The sequence below is a fragment of the Malus sylvestris genome, chromosome 7 (genome assembly GCF_916048215.2).
Source record: "Malus sylvestris chromosome 7, drMalSylv7.2, whole genome shotgun sequence".
Taxonomy (NCBI): Eukaryota; Viridiplantae; Streptophyta; class Magnoliopsida; order Rosales; family Rosaceae; genus Malus; species Malus sylvestris.
In genome coordinates, this window is record NC_062266.1 from 4,798,591 (window position 1) to 4,824,111 (window position 25,521).

The 25,521-nt window shown below is 37.6% G+C and overlaps 3 protein-coding genes and 2 long non-coding RNA genes across 13 annotated transcripts in view; 2 read left to right on the forward strand and 3 right to left on the reverse strand.

Annotated features, from left to right (window-relative positions):
• LOC126630400 (MATH domain and coiled-coil domain-containing protein At3g58210-like) overlaps positions 1 to 25,521 on the reverse strand; it is a 122,749-nt gene that overhangs the window by 92,009 nt on the left and 5,219 nt on the right. The window lies entirely within an intron of this gene.
• LOC126630404 (uncharacterized) overlaps positions 1 to 25,521 on the forward strand; it is a 56,741-nt gene that overhangs the window by 26,639 nt on the left and 4,581 nt on the right. The gene's annotated exons all lie outside the window — the stretch shown is intronic.
• LOC126630403 (uncharacterized) lies at positions 1,771 to 7,515 on the reverse strand. Its single transcript, XR_007625993.1, has 10 exons — positions 6,873 to 7,515; positions 6,245 to 6,578; positions 5,802 to 6,099; positions 5,409 to 5,479; positions 5,179 to 5,294; positions 4,590 to 4,977; positions 3,472 to 3,972; positions 3,279 to 3,363; positions 2,419 to 3,150; positions 1,771 to 2,010 (listed from the first exon to the last, which is right to left on the reverse strand). It is a non-coding gene; the product is annotated as an uncharacterized LOC126630403 (long non-coding RNA).
• LOC126630401 (subtilisin-like protease SBT5.4) lies at positions 13,814 to 21,395 on the forward strand. 7 transcript variants are annotated; one of them, XM_050300525.1, is made up of 5 exons: positions 13,814 to 13,957; positions 14,041 to 14,141; positions 14,248 to 14,476; positions 14,922 to 15,023; positions 20,687 to 21,395. In XM_050300525.1, the coding sequence occupies exons 2-5, from the start codon at positions 14,105 to 14,107 to the stop codon at positions 20,730 to 20,732; spliced, it is 414 nt and encodes a 137-aa protein (XP_050156482.1). In that variant the 5' UTR covers positions 13,814 to 13,957; positions 14,041 to 14,104; the 3' UTR covers positions 20,733 to 21,395. The 7 variants fall into 7 exon arrangements, 5 of the variants coding, with proteins under 5 accessions (XP_050156482.1, XP_050156483.1, XP_050156484.1 ...); XM_050300526.1 differs by lacking the exon at positions 20,687 to 21,395 and adding an exon at positions 15,312 to 15,602; XM_050300527.1 differs by lacking the exon at positions 14,922 to 15,023.
• LOC126630398 (uncharacterized) lies at positions 21,688 to 24,725 on the reverse strand. Of its 3 annotated transcripts, none has more exons than XM_050300516.1 (3): positions 23,518 to 24,725; positions 23,044 to 23,213; positions 21,688 to 22,945 (listed from the first exon to the last, which is right to left on the reverse strand). In XM_050300516.1, the coding sequence occupies exons 1-3, from the start codon at positions 23,637 to 23,639 to the stop codon at positions 21,828 to 21,830; spliced, it is 1,410 nt and encodes a 469-aa protein (XP_050156473.1). In that variant the 5' UTR covers positions 23,640 to 24,725; the 3' UTR covers positions 21,688 to 21,827. The 3 variants fall into 3 exon arrangements, with proteins under 3 accessions (XP_050156473.1, XP_050156474.1, XP_050156475.1); XM_050300517.1 differs by having other exon boundaries at positions 21,688 to 22,813; positions 23,518 to 24,702; XM_050300518.1 differs by having other exon boundaries at positions 21,688 to 22,813; positions 23,044 to 23,209; positions 23,518 to 23,658.

Genomic DNA, 25,521 nt, shown 5'->3' on the forward strand with positions numbered 1-25,521 from the left:
CGATAATACCTCTGTAAACAAGCTATACTAGAGCAAGAATATCTCATATCATCAGGGTTAAAAGCAAGAGTATCCCATATCATGCTTTTTCCCTGTCTTTTTCTTTGGCCTTATTCTTACCTGCAAGACAAGGAGAAAGTGAGCAATCAGTCAGCACTTGGAATCAAGCTTCCAGCCAGGAACTGACTGCCTGGAACCCCTTACCTGATTACTTACCTGACATTGCTCTCGAGTACTCATCTTCAACATCTTATGCTTCCAGGGAAGATACCGCATCTGCCTGAGGAACAGATAGGGCAAGTGAGAAGGATACAAGGAAGCATGTGGAGACATGCGTAACAGCACACGTGCCGATACATCCACTACTCTGTCAAAAACAAAAGTATCCCATATCAGCAGGGTCGAACGTACTCTAGATTTGATGGACTTGTTTTGACCCTCTAATTCTTCAGTCGGCCTTATACTCTGGAGGAAACCAGAAAACCCTCCAGCCCAGTTCAAGAATAAGCCTATGGAAAGTTACTTCTTCAAAAGAAAAAGTATCCCATATCATCTCTTCTCATTTTTCTTCTCTTTATCCTTCATGCTGCCTGCAAGATAAGGAGAATGTGAACAATCAGCCGGAGCTCTGATTGCTTACCTTGTCTGTCACCTCTTTCAGCAGATCCCCTAACTCGGCGACTTGGGGGACTCCTACTACATGGTTTGTATCGCGCTTGACCAAGCCTGAAACTACAAGTAAGCTTCAAGTGAAATTGATACATTACCTTGTGCATCTCCACTAGTTACAGATACCACCCCTGGATGGAGGAAGAATACTTCCAGAGAAGATGCCATATCTACCTATGAGACAGATAAGGCAAGTCAAGTCAATACCACACTCCGGTACTTAGAAGTTTTGTGGTTACGAGATCATTCTCCCACAATATTTCCTAATGTCATTTGTACTAAATCATTCACTTGTACTCACTAAAGGAGAGTTTGAACCTATGTACTTGTGTAAACCCTTCACAATTAATGAGAACTCCTCTATTCCGTGGACGTAGCCAATCTGGGTGAACCTCGTACATCTTGTGTTTGCTTTCCTATCTCTATCCATTTATATACTTATCCACACTAATGACCGGAGCAATCTAGCGAAGATCACAAAAAGTGACCGTTTTCGCTACCTAGGATCTATCTTGCAAGAGAACGGAGAATTAGATGGAGATCTCAACCATAGAATACAAGCTGGATGGATGAAGTGTAAGAGTGCATCCGGCGTGTTGTGTGACCGTCGTAGGCCACTGAAGCGCAAGGGAAAATTTTATAGGACGGCAATAAGGCCAGCGATGTTGTATGGCACAGAATGTTGGGCGGTGAAGCATCAACACGTACACAAAATGGGTGTAGCGGAGATGAGGATGGTTCGTGGGATGTATGGGCACATGAGAAAGGATAAGATTGGGAATGAGGATATCCGAGGTAAAGTAGGAGTAGCCAAAATTGAAGGAAATATGAGAGAAAATCAGTTCCGGTGGTTTGGACATGTGCAAAGAAGGCCTACTGACGCTCCGGTTCGAAAATGTGACTACGGGACAGAGGTTCAGGGCCGAAGGGGTAGAGGAAGACCTAAGAAAACTTTGGAAGAGACCCTAAGAAAAGACTTGAGTACTTGGATCTAACGGAAGACATGACACAAAACCGAGCGCAATGGCGTTCTAGGATTCATATAGCCGACCCCACTTAGTGGGAAAAGGCTTTGTTGTTGTTGTTGTTGTTGTTGGTAGAACAAAGGGAAGCTAAGGAGCTGACCTTATGATAGAGAACAAATTAAGGAGAACAAACTTTTTCTAATGCTTAGGCTTGGGTGGCATCTGTGCAACCCATATATCCATACACACATATACACACACACATGCCTTAAAAGTACGAGTTATAGTAAAATCTATGCTAAAATAAACAACTAAGTATGAGCAAGACCTCATAAAAAGTTGGTGATCTTATGTGTTCTTCAACTTTCTGTCGAACCTGCAATTAAAGAAGGTGAGCCACCTTGAAAAACATGGTTAACCACCATGTACGACATGAACCAAAGAAACCCACTACTGGAGCTATATATAATCTTTGAAGAGAAACCTTTTACATCCAGCACAAAGAAAACTATAATCGAAATTTCAACAAACCAAAATAATATGCAGATAAATAAAATAGAAAAAACAATAGTCGAAATTTTTTTTATGTCCAGCAATGGAACCATTAAAGATTGTGTAGCAACAATGCAGTAAACACCACCAGAGAATGGGGATAAACAGAATAGTTACACACATACCCATCAGAAGAGTAAAACGAAAACAACTAAACATGTAAATTCAATGGTCACTCAGAACATGCTAAAAATAAAAGCTAAATTGCATAGCGATTGGCATCTGGATTTACCTTTAAAGTGGCCTGTGGTCTATCATTAATAAAAGCCCTGAATTCTTAGTTCACTCCACTAAATTGAGACTCGTGGAAAAAAAAAGAAAAAGAATCAAATAGCATGTTATATTCTTACAATACCATGAGATGGTATGAAGTCACCTCATCTAATTTTATGACAAATGGGTGAAACTCGTTAAAGAAACCCAACAATGGGTAGAATGTTTAAATCTATCTAATGAAAGAAGTGATGATGTTGTAGTTATTTCATCAGGAGGCGTTAAAGCCATGAATCAAGAGGACTACAGACCAGGGATTTCAAATATTTTAATTATAAGAAGACACTTAGTTTTCCAAAAACAAATTATATTGATTGATTAGTATTTAGGAGCAATATGTGCATATGCAATGACACTCATAATTTTTGAGTTTTATGTAAATCATCCATTACTTTTCTATCTTAACAGTTCAAACGTAAGAAAAGCTAAAATATATTTACTCAGATTGATCAAATTGCTTAGTCTAATTCCCAAACTATGTAACGTACAACATGGTCATCTTTACACAATTATCATGGAACAAACCACAACCAAATTGGTGGATTTTAATTTTAAAAAAAAAAAAAGGTTAAACATATGGTAAACATTACACTAAGTATGGATATTGCATTAAAAAAAACAAAAATAATGGATCATTTACTGTCCAGTTGATATTGGACTCTCTCATTACATTATCAAGGCCTTCTTCGTACTGCAGAGATAATAAACAAAGCTTAAGTCAACTAAACTTGAGGCAAAATAAAAAAAAATAAAAAAAAACTAAAACGGTCGATAAATATTTGATCAAAGTGAACAGAAGATAATCTTACAATGCCATACCCTATGATCAATGATAACTTGATACAATGCTACATGTGGAAATTCCTCAGCCATCTACTGAAGACTGAATCGGTGAAAATATAAGCTGCAGAAGAATAGTAAACCGAGCATAAGTTGAAAAAGAAAATTTGGTTGCAAATTACCAGACTGTTAAAAGTAAACTCATAACCAGGCAGTCTGCAAATGAACTGACTTTGCTCAATTGATTGAAGGAATAGTCTAGTGTCTGAGATTGATAGTAGACAATCTGCATTGACATCATAGTCAGACTACAAATTCAAATTCAAAACACAAAAGCGAAATTAAACACAGAATTCAGAATTCACAACGCAAAATGATGCTTTCCAAAACCGATGTGTTATAACCCCACAATATTGACATATAATCTGTTTTGCGTGTAATCACAACATACCAAAATGAGTAAATTCTAAAGAAAATCTCCACAAACAAATCCAAGAAAACCTTTTTTTTTTTCTTTCTGAATTTCCTTCCCCAGTTATTTTTATTACTAATTCAATAGAAAACAAATATACTCTAAAAGAAAAGAAGGAGAACAGTGCAGTTGATAAGATATCAACTCGGCTACGAAAACTATAATTGAATTCACTTACCGAGTCCATCAACTGATATAGAGAAACTACTTATCCATAAGTTCTAAAGAAATTGACGCCCGTAATGATGCCCAGAAGTGAACCTGATGCAGAATAGACCAGGCTTGGAAAATAAGAACCCGATCAGTTTCTTATTTTTAAGATGTAAAAGAATTCACATGTTTATAACTATTGTTGCATGAAAAATAAACATGTTCAAAATATAATTAATGGGATTAAAAACTAATGAATGATACTAATATGGCAGACTCAGATCTTAAAGCTTGTGATTTTAATGAAAAATTAAGCTAGTTCACTATCTGTTTAGGGAGCAATCCAACTAATAGAGTTTGCTAACAAACAGCGACTAACATTTTTCTAAATTATAGAAACACAGAAGAAACAAAACCCAAACAATAAAGGACAACTCCTTTCTTCAACCCGAACACAATCAGAATAAACTTATTTTATATAAACAGAACCTGAATTACATCACTACAAGTACAAACACAAATAAAGAAACTGAAATATTCCTCATTTGGTGGCCAAGAAAACCAAAAAAAGTAAAGAACTTTTTTCCCTTAAGAAAATGAAGCACAGTCGTTTTCCAGAGTTCAACAACACAATACCCAAGCATATATGATTTAAGATATTCAGATCCATATTAAAGATGAATTGACCCATTAAATGAATACCAATTTTCACACATTTGTATACTGACCAATAAAACCATACTTCATACACTATCCATGCAACCGAGGCAATGACTGATTGCTAAATCATTTGAGAACTTCAATTCAATCAGAACCCCATCAGTTCTTCTGTTTCAGGTTCTTCAAATTCCTCTCCTTTGGAGACACTTTCCCATCTATAAATCTTCAATCTCTCAATTCAATAAAAAAAAATGTAAGCAAGTATAAGCTATCAAATCTGAAATGTAAGATTTCAGTCTTTAGCTTCCGAACCAAGAAATTAAAGCTGAACATAAAATAAAAAAATAAAAAAACCACAATAAACCAGAATAAAATTGCTAACTAAATATCGAATTTTAACGAAGTATACCTTTATACGGTTTGAAATCCCCTCCAGCCCTTTTTCTAGTGCAATCCCTAAAAACCAAAACCACAAACAGAAAACTCGTCAGAAACCCTAGACTATCCAAATTCGAAGAGACCCATAGCCCCCAGCTAGTCCAATCCACAAAAAAATCATAAATCAAGCAAAAAATTAAAGAAATCTCATACCTTCTATAAAAAATCAAAGTGTAAACCAGAGAAGCTACATTCGTGAGGAGAGGAATAGATTGATACCTTACCGGACGTTGGGGGTGGCCCGAGTCGACCGAAATCGACGAAACCTTGCGCGATTTCATCGTTGTATGGCAAACTCATGACGAATTGAAGTTTGATGAGAAGAGGCGGAGAAACTGCGAGAGAGAGAGAGAGAGAGAGAGAGAGCAAACCCAATTGAATTTTCATGCAAGTTATTGTAATTGAAAACAAAAACATATATTTAAGTGCCCAAAATTTAAGCTTTGCACCATATTCTGTTCTTCTAACACAGTTTTTCAGCCCTTAGGTAGTTTCTGTGGCTTTCGATCAATAGTTGTACCTATATACACAAAAGTAAAATAGTCAATTGTAGAAATTGTATTGCATAATATCCCTACTTCATATAATTGCTAATAAAGGAACAATTCCTCATCTTTACAGATATTAAAAGGAACATCAATTCCATATAATGTCCATTGCTTTTATTCTCAAGCACACACCACAAATAAGCTAAAGAAAGGATTCAACACTTAAGTGAACTAATCAATGTCATTTTATATTTACTAATTGCTATAACTCAAACCGCGGAATTGTCTTACAACTTTTTTCTCAGTTCTCGATACAACCAATCATAACAAAAGAAGGAAGAGGGTGATGCTTACCTGTTTATCGTTGATCACATGCATCTCTTTCGCAGCTTCCTCTCTACCTGTAAAGTATGAATGCAACTGCGTTGTTGTTAGTAGCTTTCGCAACCCCTTTTGAGAATCTCTCCGGTTTGAAAAGTTGCATGTCTTTTCCCCAATATTTAGGTTCATGGTGAAGTGCCAGGTTTGTGACGTGCAACTCAACATTAGCGGGTACGACAACCTGTCCTAGTCTAACTTCCTTTAGAGATTCCCTAGTAAGGGACACAGCAGGAGGATATAACCTTAGAGACTCATTGATGATCATACCCATCTGCATGCATCAATATAAAAATGGAAGTTAGATAGCATCGATCAAGAAGCACTTAAATTTTTAATGTGCTTAGTAAGCCCTTAGGATTTATCTTCTTCCAGTTTAAGTTTGTTGAGGCCATCTGAGTTTGGAGTTTCATCTTTACCAAACAATTCTAGCACCTCCTTTCTAGCTTCCCCTTGCCAATCTGTATGAAGAGCCAGAAGAAAGACGGTCCAAGCAAGCAAAGAGTTAGTGGTTTCTTGTCCAGCAAAGTAAAACGTCTTGCACTCGTCGACTAAATCGTCCACTGAAATCCGCTGCTTCTCGTGTGCATCATGACGAGCCTTTAAAAATATTCCAAGATAATCACTTCCAAAACCGTCTGCTTCTCCAGTCATTGCCGTCTTTCTCTTTTCAAAACAATCTCTGTTATGATGTCGCGTATTCCTTTCTCGAGCTTCTCTGATTTTATCTCATCACTGATTTTATAGAACATACTGCAAGTTTGAATCACAGACTAATTAGACATAAGAAGTGACAATGACACAGATAATTGACACACCTAGTTACATAGAGTTAATTTATTAATGTAAAACGTACATCATAAGAGTTCTTTAATATTCAGGTGGCCTTGTTCTTTACTCTTATTTTACATAATGATCAGTTAAAAAAATTCCACAGATAAAAGGGACATCGTATTGGTAAGAAAGTATGAAAAAACTAAAAGACAAGAAAGCTTGAATTCGAGTCCCAAATTGAAAACACAAGGGAGGAGTGTAAGGGAGGCTTACCGAGGTCGGGAGCGGTATCGGGAGCGGTGATCACTTCAATGATTCAAATTATACTTAAATTATCTTCTTTAGCTCTAAAACAACAAACCCAGAAGCATAAAGTTGCATGAATGCAAAACTCAGAAGTCCATATTCCAGACAATAATTAAAGAAAAACAGAAATATACAGAAATTAAAAAAAAATCCAAAAGAAATCAAAACATAAATGTAATCGATAAATATTTAATTAATTAATCAAATAAATACCATACCTGAATGCCCCGTTTGAACGACCCGACGTAAGAACCCGATAACCCATCACGGTAAGACCGGACATTTTAGAACTGACTGCACAATGAAAGGCCTTCCCTGTGTGTCCTGAGAAGAACAGAGTGGGTGGTGGTGGTGGTTTTGTGGTGATGCTTCACCGGAAAATGGGGGCGTTGTTGCGCTCGGTGTTTACAGAGAAGAGAAAGAGGGAGCTCCAGGGAGCTAGTAGTTATTTGATGGAGTTGAGGCTCGCCACGTGATGTGGACTCAGGCCTCTCGGCCTCTGGGTTTTAAGGAGAAGGTGAAGATGGTGAGGGTTGAGAGAGATGGAGAGTCTGAAAGAGAGTGAAGGAGAAAGGGTTACAGAGAGGTTGAGTGTGACAGTGAAGATCGAAGAAAAAGGCTAGGTGTAATAATGATTTACGTTTGAGTAATACAATCACATGAAGACTGGTACGCACATCACATTCGAGTCCTAGTTGTCTATATAGCAATCTAGGTCAAGATTGACACTTATAATGGATCCAAAGTGAGCGTACTGATGCTATGAAAACATACACATGAATGCTGGTCTTGACCTGGGTAAGTACTAATACCAGTGTATAGTTCTAATCAATAAAATACTATTTCGACCACAAATATAATTAAAGCATCTCATAATAGTACACATACCTTAGGATCCCATAGGACGTAGAATAATTTCATAAATTCCGTCAATGTACTAATTCTTATCAACGTTAATCTAATATAGGCGTAACGTAGAAAATTCTTTATTAATTATATAAATGGAAACTAAATAAATATATAATATTTAAAAGCAAAGACCCCCTCACAATCATGTCATTGGGTCGAACCTGCCTTGCTGGCATCGAAGATCCTTGCGATACGTTTCACTTGGAAATGAAATCACTTACATAAATATATAACTTACTAATGTAAATTCGCGTATTTATACAAAGTACAGCTAATAAATGAATTATTTTAAAACGATCGAATTTCAAAAAACGGACGGCAGATTTAAGTTATGATCGAATTTCAAAAAACGAACGGTAGATTTAAGTTAGGCACGTCGGGAAAGCTATGAAGGGACCTTGAGTTCCTCTACAAGCCTCCACAAGGTAGTTGCACTAGTAGGCACAAGCCGAGGACTGGACGCCACCCACACACGTCCACACACCGCAAGCACCAATGTACTCGCCTTCATCTCGAAGGCCTACAGATTGCAGGTTGTATGCCCCTTTTTTCCGAGCTCATTTCTCAACCAAAATCAATGATTTAAAAGCTAAAAGTAGAGTTAGGAATGTAGAGAATTGATTTATACCAAAGTGGGGCTGAGTTATGGTCAGCATTGGCCAGAAAAATGGCTTGAAGATGGCTTGACGGCCACGGTTCTGCTTTTCCAAAAAGCTAGGAAATATTCCTCGAGGTGTTTCAAAGTCAAACCTTCACCAAAATCATGAAATGAATTATAATCCATAGTTTCGACACGAGGAATCCAACAAGTTCAAACCCTACCTTAGTCGAAATCGACGAAGATTCGTCAGAGGTAATCATGAACAGTGGCAATGGCACTGCGTGAAAGCTTTATTTTAGACTAGTCTTGTCTCAAGGTTTAGGTCAGGGAAATGAGATGGTTTGGGTTTTGTGGTGCCAGTGCTCTCCATGAAAATGGTGACGGTGGTCACATTTGCTGCATTTGTGCAACGAGCACAATATCAATAGAAAGAGAGAGTTTGAGACAGTGAGAGAGATAGCTAAGAGAGTGAAATGAAAGTTGAGACAGGGAGATGAAGGGAGAGATGGGACACGACGACAAAGGGGAGGGGAAGCCCACATGGGTGGGTCCCACAGGCACAGATATCACTATAAATTTTTATTGTGACGGGAACACAATATTAAACTAAACATGGTAAATACCAATATTGAACTAAATATGGTAAATACCAAAAATATATATGACAATATTTGGGAATTTCTTATATATTCATTAATCTCCAAAGTGGAGTATATATAGGAGTTACAATTGGTATTACATATGTACTTCACCAATGTGGGACAATAAACTACTATTTACACTTTAACTAATATATAACTCGCAACACTCCCCCTCAAGTTTGTGCAAAGATGTCACGCATGCCCAACTTGTTAAGCGAGTTGGAAAACACACTATTAGACACAACCTTAGTAAGAGCATCAACAAGTTAATCTTCAGATCTCACAAATGGAAACATAATAATTCCAGCATCCAATTTTTCCTTAATGAAATGTCGATCAATCTTCACATGTTTTGTTCGATCATGTTGCACTGGATTATGAGCAATCTCAATAGTAGCCTTGTTATCACAATGAAGTTTCATAGCACCTTTGGGGTTAAACCCAAGATCTCTCAACAATTTTTTCAACCATAACAACTCACATACACCATGCGACATACCATGAAACTCAGCTTCTGCACTTGACCTAGCCACCACTTTTTGTTTCTTGCTTCTCCAAGTAACTAAATTACCACCCACAAACGTAAAGTATCCAGATGTAGATCGCCGATCAGTGATAGAATCTGCCCAATTTGCATCTGTATACCCTTCGACATTCAAATGACCATTCTTGGAGAAAACCAGGCCTCTGCCAGGAGCCATCTTCAAGTACCTCAAAATACGGGTTACTGCATCCATATGAGCTTCACTAGGTGAGTGCATAAACTGACTTACCATACTAACTACATAAGCAATGTCAGGGCGAGTGTGAAACAAATAAATTAATCTCCCCACAAGCCTCTGATACGGTTCCTTACGAGTAGGAACTTGATCTGGAAATAAGCCCAGACGATGATTCTGCTCAATCGGAGTATCAACAGGTTTGCAATCTAACATACCTGTTTCAACTAACAAATCAAGAACATATTTCCGTTGAGACAAAAAAATATCATGCTTGGATCGTGCAACCTCGATTTCAAGAAAATACTTCAATTCACCCAATTCTTTCATCTCAAACTCATTAGCTAGGTACTTTTGAAGGCGTTGTATCTCTTTCTGATCATCACCAGTCAATATCATGTCATCAACATAAATAATCAATGCAGTTAGCTTACCATTTTGTCGCTTTAGATACAAAGTATGATATGAATGACTCTGGATATACCCAAACTTCTTCATTGAACTTGTAAACCTCCAAAACCACGCTCTAGGAGATTGTTTCAAACCATACAAGGCCTTTCGTAACCTGCATACAACACATTTTCCAGGAGATGTTCCAATATCAAGTAGGAAATCCATATACACTTCCTCCTTAAGATCACCATATAAATACTCATCTACATCCAACGGCTTTCTTCCCGTTTGGTAAAGGAACCAAATCCCAAGTAGAATTCTTTTCCAAAGCTTCCATCTTAACTTGCATGGCATTAACCCACTTAGGGTTAGACAAAGCATCTTGCAATTTTGTTGGAATTGATACACTAGATAGCTTACATATGTAAGATGCATATGGTTTAGATAAACGATAAGTAGACACATAATTGTTGATGGGATATTTGGCTTTGGCATGCATATCAGGCTCATATTGTACTTTAGGTTTTCCACGATTAGCTCGTAGAGGCAACTGATAAGTAGAAGAATCGTCAGAATTTACCTCATGTTTGCCACCATCTTGTACCAAACTGTTAGAAGAATCATCACTGGACGAACCATCATCAGGTAATTCGTCAGACATACTAACAGGCAACTCGTTGGGCACATCTGATCTATTGTCAGTAGAAATAGTTCTGGGAATAATAGGTGACCGATCACTATATGTAGTCGACTGATCAGTATCAAGCAACATAATAGGTTCTGTTCCAATTCTGCCTGTAACACATCATCCATACCATCTTTTTGAAACTGCACTTCACTCCCCCTCTCCCCTTGAAATGAAGAGTCAGAAGAGGGCTTCACAAAATACGAAACTTCCTCATGGAAGGTGACATCTAGGCGTGGGCACTTAGAACCGAAAATCGAAACCGAAACACGAACCAAATCGAACCGCACCGAACGGTTTGGTTTTGTGGTTTTGGAACGGTTTCGATTTTGAAACCGAACCGCAACATAGAAAACAGTTTGGTTTCGGTTTTGGCTTTTGAAAACCGCACCGCAACCGAACCGCACCGCAAATATTAATACACATTTAATTAAATTTCATGTTTTAATGGGTTGTTTGTTAGAATCCATGCACTTAGTATGGACACAACCACACTAGAATATCATCATTCATCACTTTCTTTCGTTCATTAACTTGAAGGACCTTTGTTATTTTATACCATCACACACACACACACATATATGTACAAGGGTGGACTAATCTTGTTATCAAGAGTCGAACAATGATCTAATGAAGTCCACTCATTTGAAGCATGATATCACATATTCTAGTATGAAAGTTTCGCTCATGTTTAATGAATTCAAAGTTATTCAACTTGTTTTATGTTATACCTTGTACGGGACACCCTTTTGTTGCACAAACATATTTTAACATCACAACTGCACGCAACATGCTAATTCTTTATATAACAAATGTCTTTTTCCTATTGCTACTGGGAAATGCTTATTAATATGTTAAATTGCAAATTGTACATTTTTTCTTAAAAACCAAACCGAAACCGTTTGAAACCGCACCGAACAGAACCAAACGGTTTGGTTTCATTTCGGTTTTGGCTTCAAAACCACACCGAACCAAACCGCAAAAAATTTTGGTTTTGGTTTTGGTTTCACTCAAAATCGCACCGAACCAAACTGTGCCCACCCCTAGTGACATCCATGGTAATATAAGTTTTTTGAGTCGGAGAATAATAACACTTATAGCCTTTTTTATTGTTAGCAGACCCAATAAAGACACACCGGAGAGAACATGCGTCAAGTTTACTCCGCTGATGAAAGTAGACATGCACATACGCAATACAACCAAACACTTTCGGAGGAAGCTTTGATACAGAAACAAGAGAAACATGTTTTTATAGCACATCGAACGATGTCTGAAAATCAAGAACCCTACTTGGAACACGATTGATCAAATACACAGCAGCCAAAACAGCATGACCCCACAAATGATTAGGAACACATTTATCCAACATCAAGGAGCGAGCAACCTCCATTATTTGACGATTCTTCCGTTCGGACACACCATTTTGTTGGGGTGTAAACGGAGTAGTTGTCTGGTGAATAATATCATGATCACGAAAAAAACATGTCAAAGTGTGATTCACATATTCTCATCCGTTATCAGACCTGAATACCTTAACTTTGGTCTGAAACTGATTAGACACCATTGTACAAAATTCTTGAAGAAGTAACGGAACATCACTCTTATTCTTCATCAAGAACACCCAAGTTAACCGAGTACAATCATCAATAAAAGTAACAAACCAACGGAATCCATTAGAAGTAACTTTCGCCGGACCCCACACATCAGAATGTATCAAATCAAATGGCAAAGTAGCTTTAGAATCACTTACGGGAAAGGAAGCACGATGACTCTTAGCCATGACACATGTTTCATACTTGAACTCCGAATCACTACAAGTGCGAAACAAAGAAGGAAATAGATGTTTCATATAACTAAATGATGGATGTCCCAATCGTCGATGCCACAACCAAATTTGATGTCTGTCATCCATTTTAGCACTTAAAACTTGATGATTATTTGAACCAGAAACAACAGTATCCTCCATAGTCAAGATGTACAAACCCCTTATTCTTTTACCATAACCAATTATCTTTTGAGTTTGAATATCTTGAAAATAACAATACGTAGAGTAGAAGTGAGCAGAACAATATAAGGTATCAAGAAGTTTTCCTACCGACAAAAGATTGCCCTTAACATCAGGAACAAGTAAAGTACGGACCAATGACAAGGTTAGAGTCAGAGAGATAGTGCCTTCACCCTTCACAGGGGAATGTGCTCCATTTGCATTAGTAATATACGAATCATGAATATAGTCACATAACTCATCAAACACTCTAGGGTCACTAGTCACATGATCAGTGGCCCCAGTATCAATTATTCATTTATTTGTTCCACCAAGATGCATAACAACACTATGATTTATATTGAGCCATTGAACAAAATCACGAACAATAAAGGCACAAAAGATACGCAACGGAATGAAAATAATTTACCAGAACACTGTAGCAAAGACTGTTCACGGCACTGTAGCAGAGCAGTATTCATGGCACTGTAGCAATCACTGCTTACGGCATTGTAGAGGACCATTGTTCACAAAGCAGACCATTATTCAAGCATTGTACTGTAGCACGACACTATTCACTTTTTTTTTTTTTTTTTTACGAAGGAAATCACGAAAAATGTGGGCACAAAATTAAAGCACACAGGTCACCAAAAGCGAACTGCTCTGATGCCATATTAAATTAAACATGGTAAATACTAATATTAAACTAAATATGGTAAATACCAAAAATATATATGACAATATTTGGGAATTTCTTATATATTCATTAATCTCCAAAGTGGAGTATATATAGGAGTTACAATTAGTATTATATATGTACTTCACCAATGTGGGATAATAAACTACTATTTACACTTTAATTAATATATAACTTGCAACACACAAATGATATACTACGTTTGTATAGTAACACATGATGTATCATCTTTATTGAAAAATTTCTCAAATATCACAAAGAAAAATAATTGAGGTCAAATTGTCTAAAAAAATTGATGCTCCTGATCCTCCTGATCCTCACACTATTGTAAACACAGCACCGTGGATCTTCACCGTTGCAGCTTCTAACATTGATAGGGATTTCCAATCTAATATCGTTCTTGGAAACGGGAGAACATTCACAGTAAGATGTTTAATGAAGTCCTGCAGTTAGTATTTCGGTATCTTGCTTATACAAAAGTTTCTCATATCTAGGTTATCTAATAGGGTTCAGCCATCAATTTCTCTAATCTCACTCGTTCGAAGACATATCCTCTTGTATTTGGAAAAGATGCTGCTGGCATTTACACGCCTGTTTCGGAAGCAAGGTGATCATAATTCATCATCCTCCAGCCTCATTTCTTTTCGGAAATTCATATTCATGTGATACCTCTTTAACATTTAGATCAATTAACTGCAGAAATTGCTATCCAGGATCATTGGATCAAAAGAAAGTGGTTGGCAAAATAGTTGTTTGTGTTGATGATGACCCGGCTGTTTCACGGAGAATCAAGAAATTAGTTGTTGCTGATACTAAAGCCAAAGGGTTGATTTTGATTGACGAAGCTGAGAAAGGTTTACCTTTCGATTCGGGCATTTTCCCATTTACAGAAGTTGGCAATACTGCAGGGTTTCAGATTCTCGAGTACATAAATTCTACCAAGTAAGCATTTATGCAAACCATTTATGCTGAGAAATTTATGTTGTTTTGTTGTCCATAATGCTCGATCTATATAATTCCTTGCATTGTTGAATACATGGGATTATTTTTACCAACTCTCAGTATTTCGGTTCTTAAATGTTCTTGTCGTGTGCTACATTGTTCGATATTATATGCTGCTGAATATCTGATAAATTCCGGTCGGACTAACTCTCACTATCTCGGTTATATGTTCTTGTCGTGTGCTACATTGTTCGATATTATGTGCTGCTGAATATCTGATATATTCTGGTCAGACCTATGTGATAATGTGATTCCTAGCTAAAGGACATGGTCTAGGACATGGTCATTGAATCTGAGCTTCTATTACGACAATTTTCATACGCATCAGTTACGATTACTATTTTTATGTTGGGCGTAATGAATTTTCTATGCCTTAACACAACAGAAACCTAACAGCAACGATTCTCCCAAAAGTTGTAGTCCTGCACCGGCTGTTGCATTTTTTTCATCCAGGGGTCCTGCACAGCTTACAGAAAACATTCTCAAAGTTATTTTCTTTACCTTACACTTCTTTGTTTTATTTATTTAATTTTTTTTTTAAATTCACCTGCACCTTAATATTAGATATATCCGTACGTATTTAATTTGAGTACATTCCCAATTTTACATTTCTCCAAACATTTATAAAGTCAGAAACCATATTTAGTTGGATTGGCACTAAACCTTCTCACTCACAAAAAATGTACTACCCGTACATTTACCAGGTTTAGTTCGATAATGTACCAGTTGTTTGCAAAACTAACTGTAGTACTTTTCTTGTTTCTTATGTATTCAGCCTGATATAATGGCTACCGGAGTGGCCATTTTAGCTGCCATAACCCCCAAGAATGAAAAAGGGACAGTCCCAAATGGGAAGAAGCCATCAAAGGCTTGTCCACACGTAATGGGGGCTGCTACATTCATCAAATCAGTGCATCGTCGATGGACTACTTCCATGATCAAATCAGCCCTTATGACACCACGTATTCTTTAGACATTTCGAAATCTTGTGCAGCCATTCTATGTTAACGATATTGTGTTCATCAATCCTTTCATTTGACTTCAATGCAAAATATTTAGGAAGATACTTACAGCATGAGAATTACACGATTTCCTTACCTGGATTATACTTGTTTGAGTTTATTTTCACTTGAAAGTACCGGCACATAGGAGATACTTATATTGTTAGTTTATAGATTTGATGCTGTTTTGGGAGCTTTCTTGTATAAAAGAAAACAAGGAGTTGCAGAGAGTATTCACAAAGATGAGTGAACAAGAAGTTTAATTTCTCTTCTTTCTGGCAATGGAATGAACATTACCGAAAGCACACACTCTACGGAGCATTAACTCATTTCTCTTTCATATTCAGAAAAAATACATCACAACCATTCATTTCATCTATCCTATGAGATAGCTACAGTTGTCACTCTATATCATTAACTCTCACTTAATCTAGAGCATCCATTTGGAATGTAATCCAAAGGCCCTAATTAAAACAAGTAAAACTGAAATGTTTTATTTCAGCTAAAAAAACACTTAAACACTAACACTCCCTTCTAAGTGTTTAGCTGAAATCACTCCTAAAGCCTTCCTCAAATACTCAAATCTATCTCTTGCCAATGCTTTTGTAAAGATATCTGCAACTTGTTCTTCAGTTTTGCAGTAAATCAGATCAATTTCACCATTCTGCAGTGCATCTCGGATGAAATGGAATCTTCTGTTTATGTGTCTTGTCTTATGATGAGCCACTGGATTCTTAGAGATTGCAATAGCTGAAGTGTTATCGCATAGAATTTGAGTAGGTTCCACTTGTTCCTCTCCAAAATCTGATAAGACAAACCTTAACCAGATGGCTTGTGCAGTTGCCTCTGCAGCACTAACATACTCTGCCTCTGCAGTGGACAAAGCTACACTGCTTTGTTTGATTGAGGCCCAAGAAAATGCTCCAGAACCAAAACTAAAAGCATATCCGGAGGTGCTCTTCATGTCATCTTCACTTCCTGCCCAATCACTATCACAATATCCAATAAGCACAGCATCCTTGCCTTTTTCATATGCAATTCCATAGTCCAGTGTGCCTTGAATATATCTTAGCACTCTCTTTGCAGTTCCCATATGTTTCCTGGTTGGATTATGCATGAACCGAGCAAGTAGACTTGCAGCAAACATGATATCAGGTCTTGTAGCTGTTAAATATAACAAACTACCAACTATCTGCCTGTAAAGACTTTCATCAGCTATTTCACTTCCATCTTCTTTGCTTAATCTTTCATTTGTTGCAAGTGGAGTTGCAACAGGTTTGCATTCTTTCAATCCGAATTTCTCCAACAGAGTCCTTGCATATTTCTTTTGATGCAGAAAAATACAACTCTCAGTTTGAATGACTCCAAGCCCCAAGAAATGATGCAATAGTCCCAAATCAGACATTTCATACTTTCCCATCATTTCTGTTTTAAACTCATTCATCAATGCAGCTGAACTTCCTGTGTATATGATGTCATCTACATACAGAGAAACAATAAGTATTCCTGCCTCAGTTGCTTTGATGTAGAGAGTTGCTTCACTTGGACTTCTGTGAAAACCAGAGTTGCAGAAATGAGAATCAATTTCTTTGTACCAGGCCCTTGGTGCCTGTTTCAACCCATACAAAGCTTTCTTGAGCTTGTAAACCTTGTCTTCCTTGCCTCTAATCACAAAGCCAAGTGGTTGGTCTACATATACTTCCTCATTTAGAACTCCATTCAGAAATGCAGACTTCACATCAAGTTGGAAAAGCTTCCATCCTTTATGTGCAGCAAGCCCAATTAAAGTTCTAATAGTGTCAAGCCTTGCCACAGGAGCAAATGTCTCATTGAAATCGATTCCAGGCTTTTGAGAGTATCCCTTAGCCACTAACCTTGCCTTATTCTTCTGTATAGACCCATCTAGGTTCAATTTTGTTTTATAGATCCACTTGACACCCACAACCGGCTTATCAAATGGTCTATCAACAAGTTCCCAAGTGCAATTCTTCTCTATCATGCCTATTTCTGCTTCCATTGCCTTCTGCCATGATTCATCTTTTACTGCTTCCTCAAAGTTCTCAGGCTCAATAATGCACAGATTGCATTTTGCATATATTTCTGTCAAACTTTTGAACTTCAAAGGAGTATGATCATAGTCTTGAGGACCTGTGTTACTCTGCATTTGCACCAGTCTTGAATCATTTTCAAATGACTCATTTGCTTCAGATGAAGATGCTAAGAATTCATCATTTTCATCACTCTTATCACTTGAATTTCCTTCCACATTCTGTTCACACAATTTCTTTCCAGGTATGGATACACTGATGATTTTCTCAGATTGTGACTCCCAATCCCAGCAAGCATTTTCATTGACTATTACATCTCTTGACACAATTATTTTCTTTGAGATAGGATCATAGAGTCTATACCCTTTCTCACATGTGCCATATCCCAAAAATATGCATTTAGTACTTGTTTCATCCAATTTCTGTCTAACCTGTCTTGGAATGTATGCATAACACACAGAACCAAAAATCTTTAAGTGTTTGATCCCTGGTTTTCTTCCACTATATGCCTCGAAAGGAGTCTTCTTATCAAGAGACTTGGTAGGACATCTGTTCAAAATATACACTGATGTATTAACAGCTTCTGCCCAGAATTCAAATGGGACACCCTTTTCAATCATCATACACTTTGACATCTCAACTATGGTTCTATTCTTCCTCTCAGCTACTCCATTATGCTGAGGTGTGTATCCCACTGTAAACTGTCTTTCCATGCCCATTTCTTCACAAAATTCCCTGAATTCAACAGATACATATTCTCCTCCTCTGTCACTTCTCAACTTCTTCAATTTATATCCACTTTGGAATTCAACTGTGAGCTTGAATTTCTTGAATACACTAAACACCTCTGACTTGTTCCTTAAGAAGTAAACCCAACACATCCGAGTGCAGTCATCTATGAAGGTGAGAAAATACTTATTTCCAGCCTTTGTAGAAATCTGCATGGGTCCACAAATGTCAGAGTGAATGAGTTCAAGAGGTTGTGTGGCCCTCCATGATGCTTCCTTTGGAAATGCATCTCTGCAATGCTTCCCAAGAGCACACCCTTCACATATCTCATTTGTCATTTCAAGATCCGGCAAACCCAACACCATATCATGCTCTTTGAGTTGTTTCAAACTGCTCAAATTCAAATGTCCTAACCTCCTATGCCAGATTTTAGAAGACTGAAACACACTAGTCTTTAGGGCAACCTGCATCTCAGGTATAAGTCTCAAAGGAAAACTTCTATTTCCCTTCATTGGTATTCTAGCTATCAGATTAGACATTGAACTATCATCATATATCTCTGCAGTTGTACCTCCAAACACAAGAAAGTAACTGTGTTCCATCATTTGCCCTACACTGAGCAAATTTTCTTTTAACCCTGGAATTAACATCACTTCTTTGATATATCTCCTTCCCATTTTGGTATCAACTACTAAACTTCCTTTCCCTGTGACTTCAATGAGCTGTCCTGTACCCATCTCTACCTTAGCAGTCATATTTCTATCAATGTCAATCAGTAACTCCTCCCTTCCAGTCATATGGTTACTACAACCACTGTCTACATACCATATATCTTCATTTTTCTTCACATTAACATTATTGCAGACATAGAACATGGTAGGAGTATCATTGACTTGATTAACAAAATTCACATGTTGATTAGTCTTCTCCTTCTTGACTCGGCAATCTCTTGCAATATGCCCCAACTTATGACAACTATGACACCTTGGTTTATCTTTGAACCAACATTCACCAAAATGCAATTTATCACAATGAATACAGGGATTCTTAGCTCCTTCAGAAGTACCTGCAACTTTTCCAGTTTGATTTGCAGGTCTATGATCTCCTTTCTTCCATTTAGACTTCCAATTCTTCTGTGGTTTGAACCCTTGATTCCCATTGTACTTATTCTGTTTTGGAGCAATACTGAGACTAACAAATGCTTTCTCAGTATGAGATTCATCATGCCGATCAATTCTTTGCTCATAACCTTTGAGAATAGCTACCACATCTTGAACATCAACAATATCTAGATCCTTAGTATTTTCAATCACAGAAGCAATACTATCATAGGACCTGGGTAAACTTATTAGCAACTTTTGAACGATTCTCTGATTACTTATCTCCTCACCATAGCTTCTCATTTGACTAATCAAATCAAATAACCTAACTAGATATGCAGAGAAAGCTTCATTTTCACCCATTCTAGTATATTCAAAATCCCGGCGTAAGCCTTGGAGTTTCACAGCCCGTACCTGTTTATCTCCCACAAATTCTTGTTTCAGCACATTCCAAGCAGCATTTGCAGTCTCTTGGATTGCGATTCTCGGAAAGATCTGATCCGAAACCGCGCCTTGAATGATTCCAAGTGCCTTCGCATCTCTGACTATATTCTCCTTCAATAACTTGCTTTCAGCTACAGTAAGTTCTTCATCCTTCTTCGTCGAAGTTTCGACACCATTTTCGACGATATCCCATAGCTCGTGCGATCGGAATATTGTCTTCATCCGAATCTGCCAGAAATCAAAGTTTTCACCATTGAAAACCGGCGCACGAAGATCAGCTCCACTCGATCCAGCCATGTGAGACGAGATCTAAGATCATTACACTTTCTTCTCCGCGTTTTCTTCAGTGAGAACTCAACGGTCAGTTCGAGCTCTTCACTGTGAGCTTCACAGATTCACGCCCAGTTGCAGAGGATGCAACCTGGCTCTGAGGCCATGTTAGTTTATAGATTTGATGCTGTTTTGGGAGCTTTCTTGTATAAAAGAAAACAAGGAGTTGCAGAGAGTATTCACAAAGATGAGTGAACAAGAAGTTTCATTTCTCTTCTTTCTGGCAATGGAATGAACATTACCGAAAGCACACACTCTACGGAGCATTAACTCATTTCTCTTTCATATTCAGAAAAAATACATCACAACCATTCATTTCATCTATCCTATGAGATAGCTACAGTTGTCACTCTATATCATTAACTCTCACTTAATCTAGAGCATCCATTTGGAATGTAATCCAAAGGCCCTACTTAAAACAAGTAAAACTGAAATGTTTTATTTCAGCTAAAAAAACACTTAAACACTAACATATATCGACTTCTTTTCATGTTTCAGCAACCGTTTACAACAACATGAAAAAGCCTTTGACAAACAGCTCTAACCACTTTGCAAATCCACACGAGGTGGGGCTCGGAGAAATAAACCCACTTAATGCTCTTAACCCAGGACTAGTCTTCGAAACCACAACAGAAAACTATCTTGAATTCCTTTGCTCTGATACCACATGTAAGATATATGCATGCATACCATGTAATAGATCATGAAGATGCCATTGAACCACAACCATCAAGAACAGATTGTATATGCAGAGATGAGATAAAACACATACCTGCAGCACCAGCTGAAGATGATGAAGCCATTGAAACTCCTTGAAATAGTTAACCTTCTCCTCTTTAGCAATATGCTAGTGCTCTCAAAGAATAGGGCTTTGAATCAAATTGAGCCGTACATTGCAAGAGCAGTGGTTAGCGTTTATATACCGAGCCATTCCTCACTGATCCCCCATTAGAATCAGTGTAGGATTCAACTATCCAATTCATACCAAAACATATGAACAATCCCAGTACTACTTTAAGTGCTATACCAGAACTCCCAATCCCATAAGGATTAGGACTACTAAAGCTTATTAACAAGACTTTTCCATATCCAATTCTCACTATAACCGGACCTAATGTTATGTTCATACTTATATACTAACAGGCAGTACACTGGGATTAAGGTTTGAGGAAGAAGAGACGGGCCTAAACCTGCTCTGGTACCAAGATAAAATTGTAGTTTAAAGTTCTAATAATTCTCTGTATTATTATTTTTCTCCCATTGGGACGTATATATACAACTCCAACCCTTGTGATACAAGGAATATTAAACGATTTACAATCAAAGTAGGAAACACACCTACATCCCTAATTCTCCTAGGACATTGCCTATATTCCTAATCCTCCTAGGACGTTGACTCACGCCAACACTCACCACATACAGAGGTTTTGCTATTGTTTAGATGGGGGAAGGGGAGTGAGAGTGAGTTAACTTCAGCTGGAGCAGTTTGATTCAGAACAAAAACTGAAATGGCGGTGCATTCCCGCTCCATTGTTAAGAAACATGATCACATTCATCCTTCACATGCAAGGGAGTTTGACCTGTAATACATAGATTGCATGTGTTTTTTCATATAAAAGAGAGAATTCTGCAAGGACAGCTAATGCCATCCGCCATAACCGAGCTCACTATCCATATTTATTGCAACGAAGCTTTCTTCTGCCTCTCCCATGTCTGTTTTCGCACCCACAAATTCTACCTCTGCAACAGTTAGCCAAGCCTTCAACCTCTTGATCTCAATATCCAAAGCATCCACATTATTTCTCAGCTTCGTTACATGTCGTTCCCTTTCCACAAACTTCTTCATACCCAAAGCAGACTGAACATGAGGCTCCAACCAAGCCAAGTCAAATTTGAAGGTTCCGAGCTCCTCCCATAAAAGTTGAAGGTGCTCCTCACAGGGAGCCTCGATCATATCCTTACCCTTTGTAGTCTTCAAAAAGTGCAGGAGTCTACCCAAAGCTGTGAATGCCCATTCAGTAAACACACGACTTCTCTTCCTTTGGCACTCGATCAAAGAAGGATGCAACAAACAGACTTCCTCTAGAAATGGAACATAATCTTTGTCTATTTTCCCCAAACCCCGGAAATCCATGAGCTCACCAAGTGGGGTGGAGCGTGCTAGCTCATGTTCCTTGACTATGGGAGATTCAACAGGGCTATCGTTAGGCTCAGGGCAATATTGTTCAGAGCTTGGTTCTTCCTGGAAAGCAAGCACTTGATAAGAACTGGATGTTGTAAGTGCTTTTGAAGAGATTGGAGCTTGCAACGAATCAGCATTTGTTTGCTTCTGTTCAAAACTTGGTGAATCCAGAAAATCAAGCACCTGTGGAAATTGCACAGCGTCCACATTTGAACGTCCTTGCCTTTCATTTTCGTTCTCTGAGGGTTTTATAGGTGTAAAAAACAAAGTTTCTTGGGCTTCAGAAGCACTCGTGTAGTCAACCTGACTTACAGCAACCTCGGCTTCCAGAACACATGCATCATTCACAAGAAACCCTTTGGTGCAATCAGAAAACTCACTTAGAGGCATGAATGATGTGAAGCCCCAATCACTTTTACTTGCGCTGAACACATGTTTAGTTTCTGTACAATCAAACAACGGCGGATTACAAAACATTTCTGTCATAGAAAAACTGCTACTGCAACCGACGCCATAACCTAAAGCCGATAGACAATTGCTTGGTACGGAGTCTTGTGAAAAATGAAAAATAAAAACTGCATAGAATGCAATCAAAGATTGAGTGACAGAAACACCAACAAGTGCACAAACGTGAAATAAACAAGATGAAGAGTGTGGAGTGTATATAAATTACCAAATGTTATGGACTTGTCACTGTCAAGTTGATTGACAACGGTCAAGGTGAATTGGGCATATCTGCTCCACCCAGATGACAATGTTGTAGCATCTGCGACATTCAAATATATCGACAGGTCGTGCTTTCCGGGATTTCCACTGCTTCCCTTTGGATATACAACGATCTGCCTGAGATAAACAACCAAAAAAATAGACATTTAGGCTAAATGATTTAGCATCTTCTCAAGTAAATTTTTCATATTATTTTTACATGCATCTATCTGAAAGCGAACATGATGGCTTTGCTAGTTTTGGTTATCATATCTGGTTTAGTAATTCTTCTTGTTCAGTAATTTCTAGAGTAAACTTTGACATGTGGTTGATCTTCGTTGTAAATTTTTTTTTTTTTTTTTGGGTCAAACCGAAAAATAGGGAAATAAGAAGCTGAAGAACGTCATTGATTCATTCGGAGGAGAAACTAAAACATACGTACCATTTAAAATCACCGACCGCGAAACCATCAGAGTAATGCTTCTGGGGTCTCAACCTTGAGAATTTTTCAATCCTCCATGTGAAGGTTACAGATACAAGCTCCCCAACTTGCTTTTTCTCCATTTTATTATGCAACTCAAAAGCAACAAACTAAACAAGAAAACACCACATAATTATCACACAGCTGAAACTTGTTCTTTATATATTTTATATATATATTATATATGAACTAGTTGTGGCATGGCTGTCAAGATATTTACAGTATTATATTCAAATGGGTCTCCTCAGCTTTTAGTAAACAAATTAAATAAAATGTAAACGTCATATTGAGATGGACTTTACGTTCTATATATATAATATGAACTAGTTGTGGCATGGCTGTCAAGATATTTACAGTATTATATTCAAATGGGTCTCCTCAGCTTTTAGTAAACAAATTAAATAAAATGTAAACGTCATATTGAGATGGACCTTACGTTCTATTTTTTGTTGTAGAGTAATACTAATGAGACCGCATTATGTCTTCCTAGTGACAGAGGTATACATCCAGGCTTGGCGCTATTGGTTAAACTTAATTTTTAAAAGGAAAACTAACGAAAAATTTAAAAAAAAAATTAGTTTTAATGAAAAAAAGATAAATAAATGTGTAGTAAATAATACCAGAAAAAAGTAAAAAATGTGATTTTTCGTTAAAAATGAACAACCGAAAATGTTTTTTAAAACTTTCATTTTTAAATGGAGCAAAAAGTTATGGCCTGCTGTTCCGGAATTACAAACCCTACCACCCAGCTAAGATACTAATGATGATTGCTGTGCTTTGGTGGGTAAGGACTAACAGGATGACCAATGTGAGACCTATACAAAATCATATACCTATCATCAAATGGATAACTCCGGCGATACAGATGCTCAAACTAAACTTTGATGGAGACAAGGCTGATCCTGGTTTTGTTAGTCGACATGCAAGTGATTTATCTACCATTGCTTGAGTGTTAATCGGTTAATAACTTAATATGGTGCTAACCACTAATTTGAGTGTGTTACACAAATTAATCTCATAACCTTAACTATTCATTTTTCATGTCATTATTCATAGATTATCTTTGTCAAAATGTACTCAAATTGGAAATGGTTTAGAATTATTGTGAAGATTTTATTGTTTACCGACAACACCTTGTTCGTCTATTTATCAAGTAACATGTTGATAACTAAACGATTTTTTATTTAGTGAATTGTTTTTAGAGATGATCAATCAACCATAACTTAAAAAATAATCGGTCTAGATTATGAAAAATATTGTTGAGTGGACCTATATGAATGGTTAGTGCCATTTTAAGCTACCAACACATTGACTCTCTTGTATATGAAGAGTGAATTTTTGTTTTCGAACTAGTCAATGAGCTTTATTTATTTATTATGTTTAGGTTAGTGAGGCAAGCTCATGATTTTCAGACCCTTAAAATATAGGGATGAACTATTTTAATTAAACTTTCGATATTCAACATTTCTTCACATATCCAACTCCTTAAAATATAGGGATTAATGTTTAGGGTGATCAATCACCATCTAATCTAACTAGCCTGTCACATCCCGGCCCAGGCCTCCACCACATTTCGGGCTCGACTCCACCGTAGTACAATATTGTCCGTTTTGGGCCCCGACCACGACCTCACGGTTTTGTTTTTGGGAACTCACACGAGAACTTCCCAGTGGGTCACCCATCATAGGAGTGCTCTCGCGCGAACTCGCTTAACTTCGGAGTTCCGATGGAACCCGAAGCCAGTGAGCTCCCAAAAAGCCTCATGCTAGGTAGAGATAGGAATATACATATAAGGCTTACATGATCCATTCCCCTGGGCGATATGGGATGTTACAATCCATCCCCTTTAGGGGCCCGACGTCCTTGTCGGCATACTTCCAACCAGGAATTGGCTCTCATACCAAATTGTCACATCTCGGCCTATACCCCCACCACATCCCGGGCTCGACTCCGCTGTAACACGAT

Bases quoted from the DNA above. Each gene is read 5' to 3' on its own strand.
- LOC126630401 (XM_050300524.1), top strand. From the start codon at position 14,105: ATGCTGCTGGCATTTACACGCCTGTTTCGGAAGCAAG. The intron at 14,142-14,247 runs GTGATCATAATT...ATTGCTATCCAG, and splicing joins ACGCCTGTTTCGGAAGCAAG to GATCATTGGATCAAAAGAAA. The intron at 14,477-14,921 runs GTAAGCATTTAT...TTAACACAACAG, and splicing joins GAGTACATAAATTCTACCAA to AAACCTAACAGCAACGATTC.
- LOC126630398 (XM_050300516.1), bottom strand. From the start codon at position 23,639: ATGGAGAAAAAGCAAGTTGGGGAGCTTGTATCTGTAACCTTCACATGG. The intron at 23,214-23,517 runs GTACGTATGTTT...TGTTTATCTCAG, and splicing joins GCGGTCGGTGATTTTAAATG to GCAGATCGTTGTATATCCAA. The intron at 22,946-23,043 runs GTAATTTATATA...CATTCTATGCAG, and splicing joins TGACAAGTCCATAACATTTG to TTTTTATTTTTCATTTTTCA.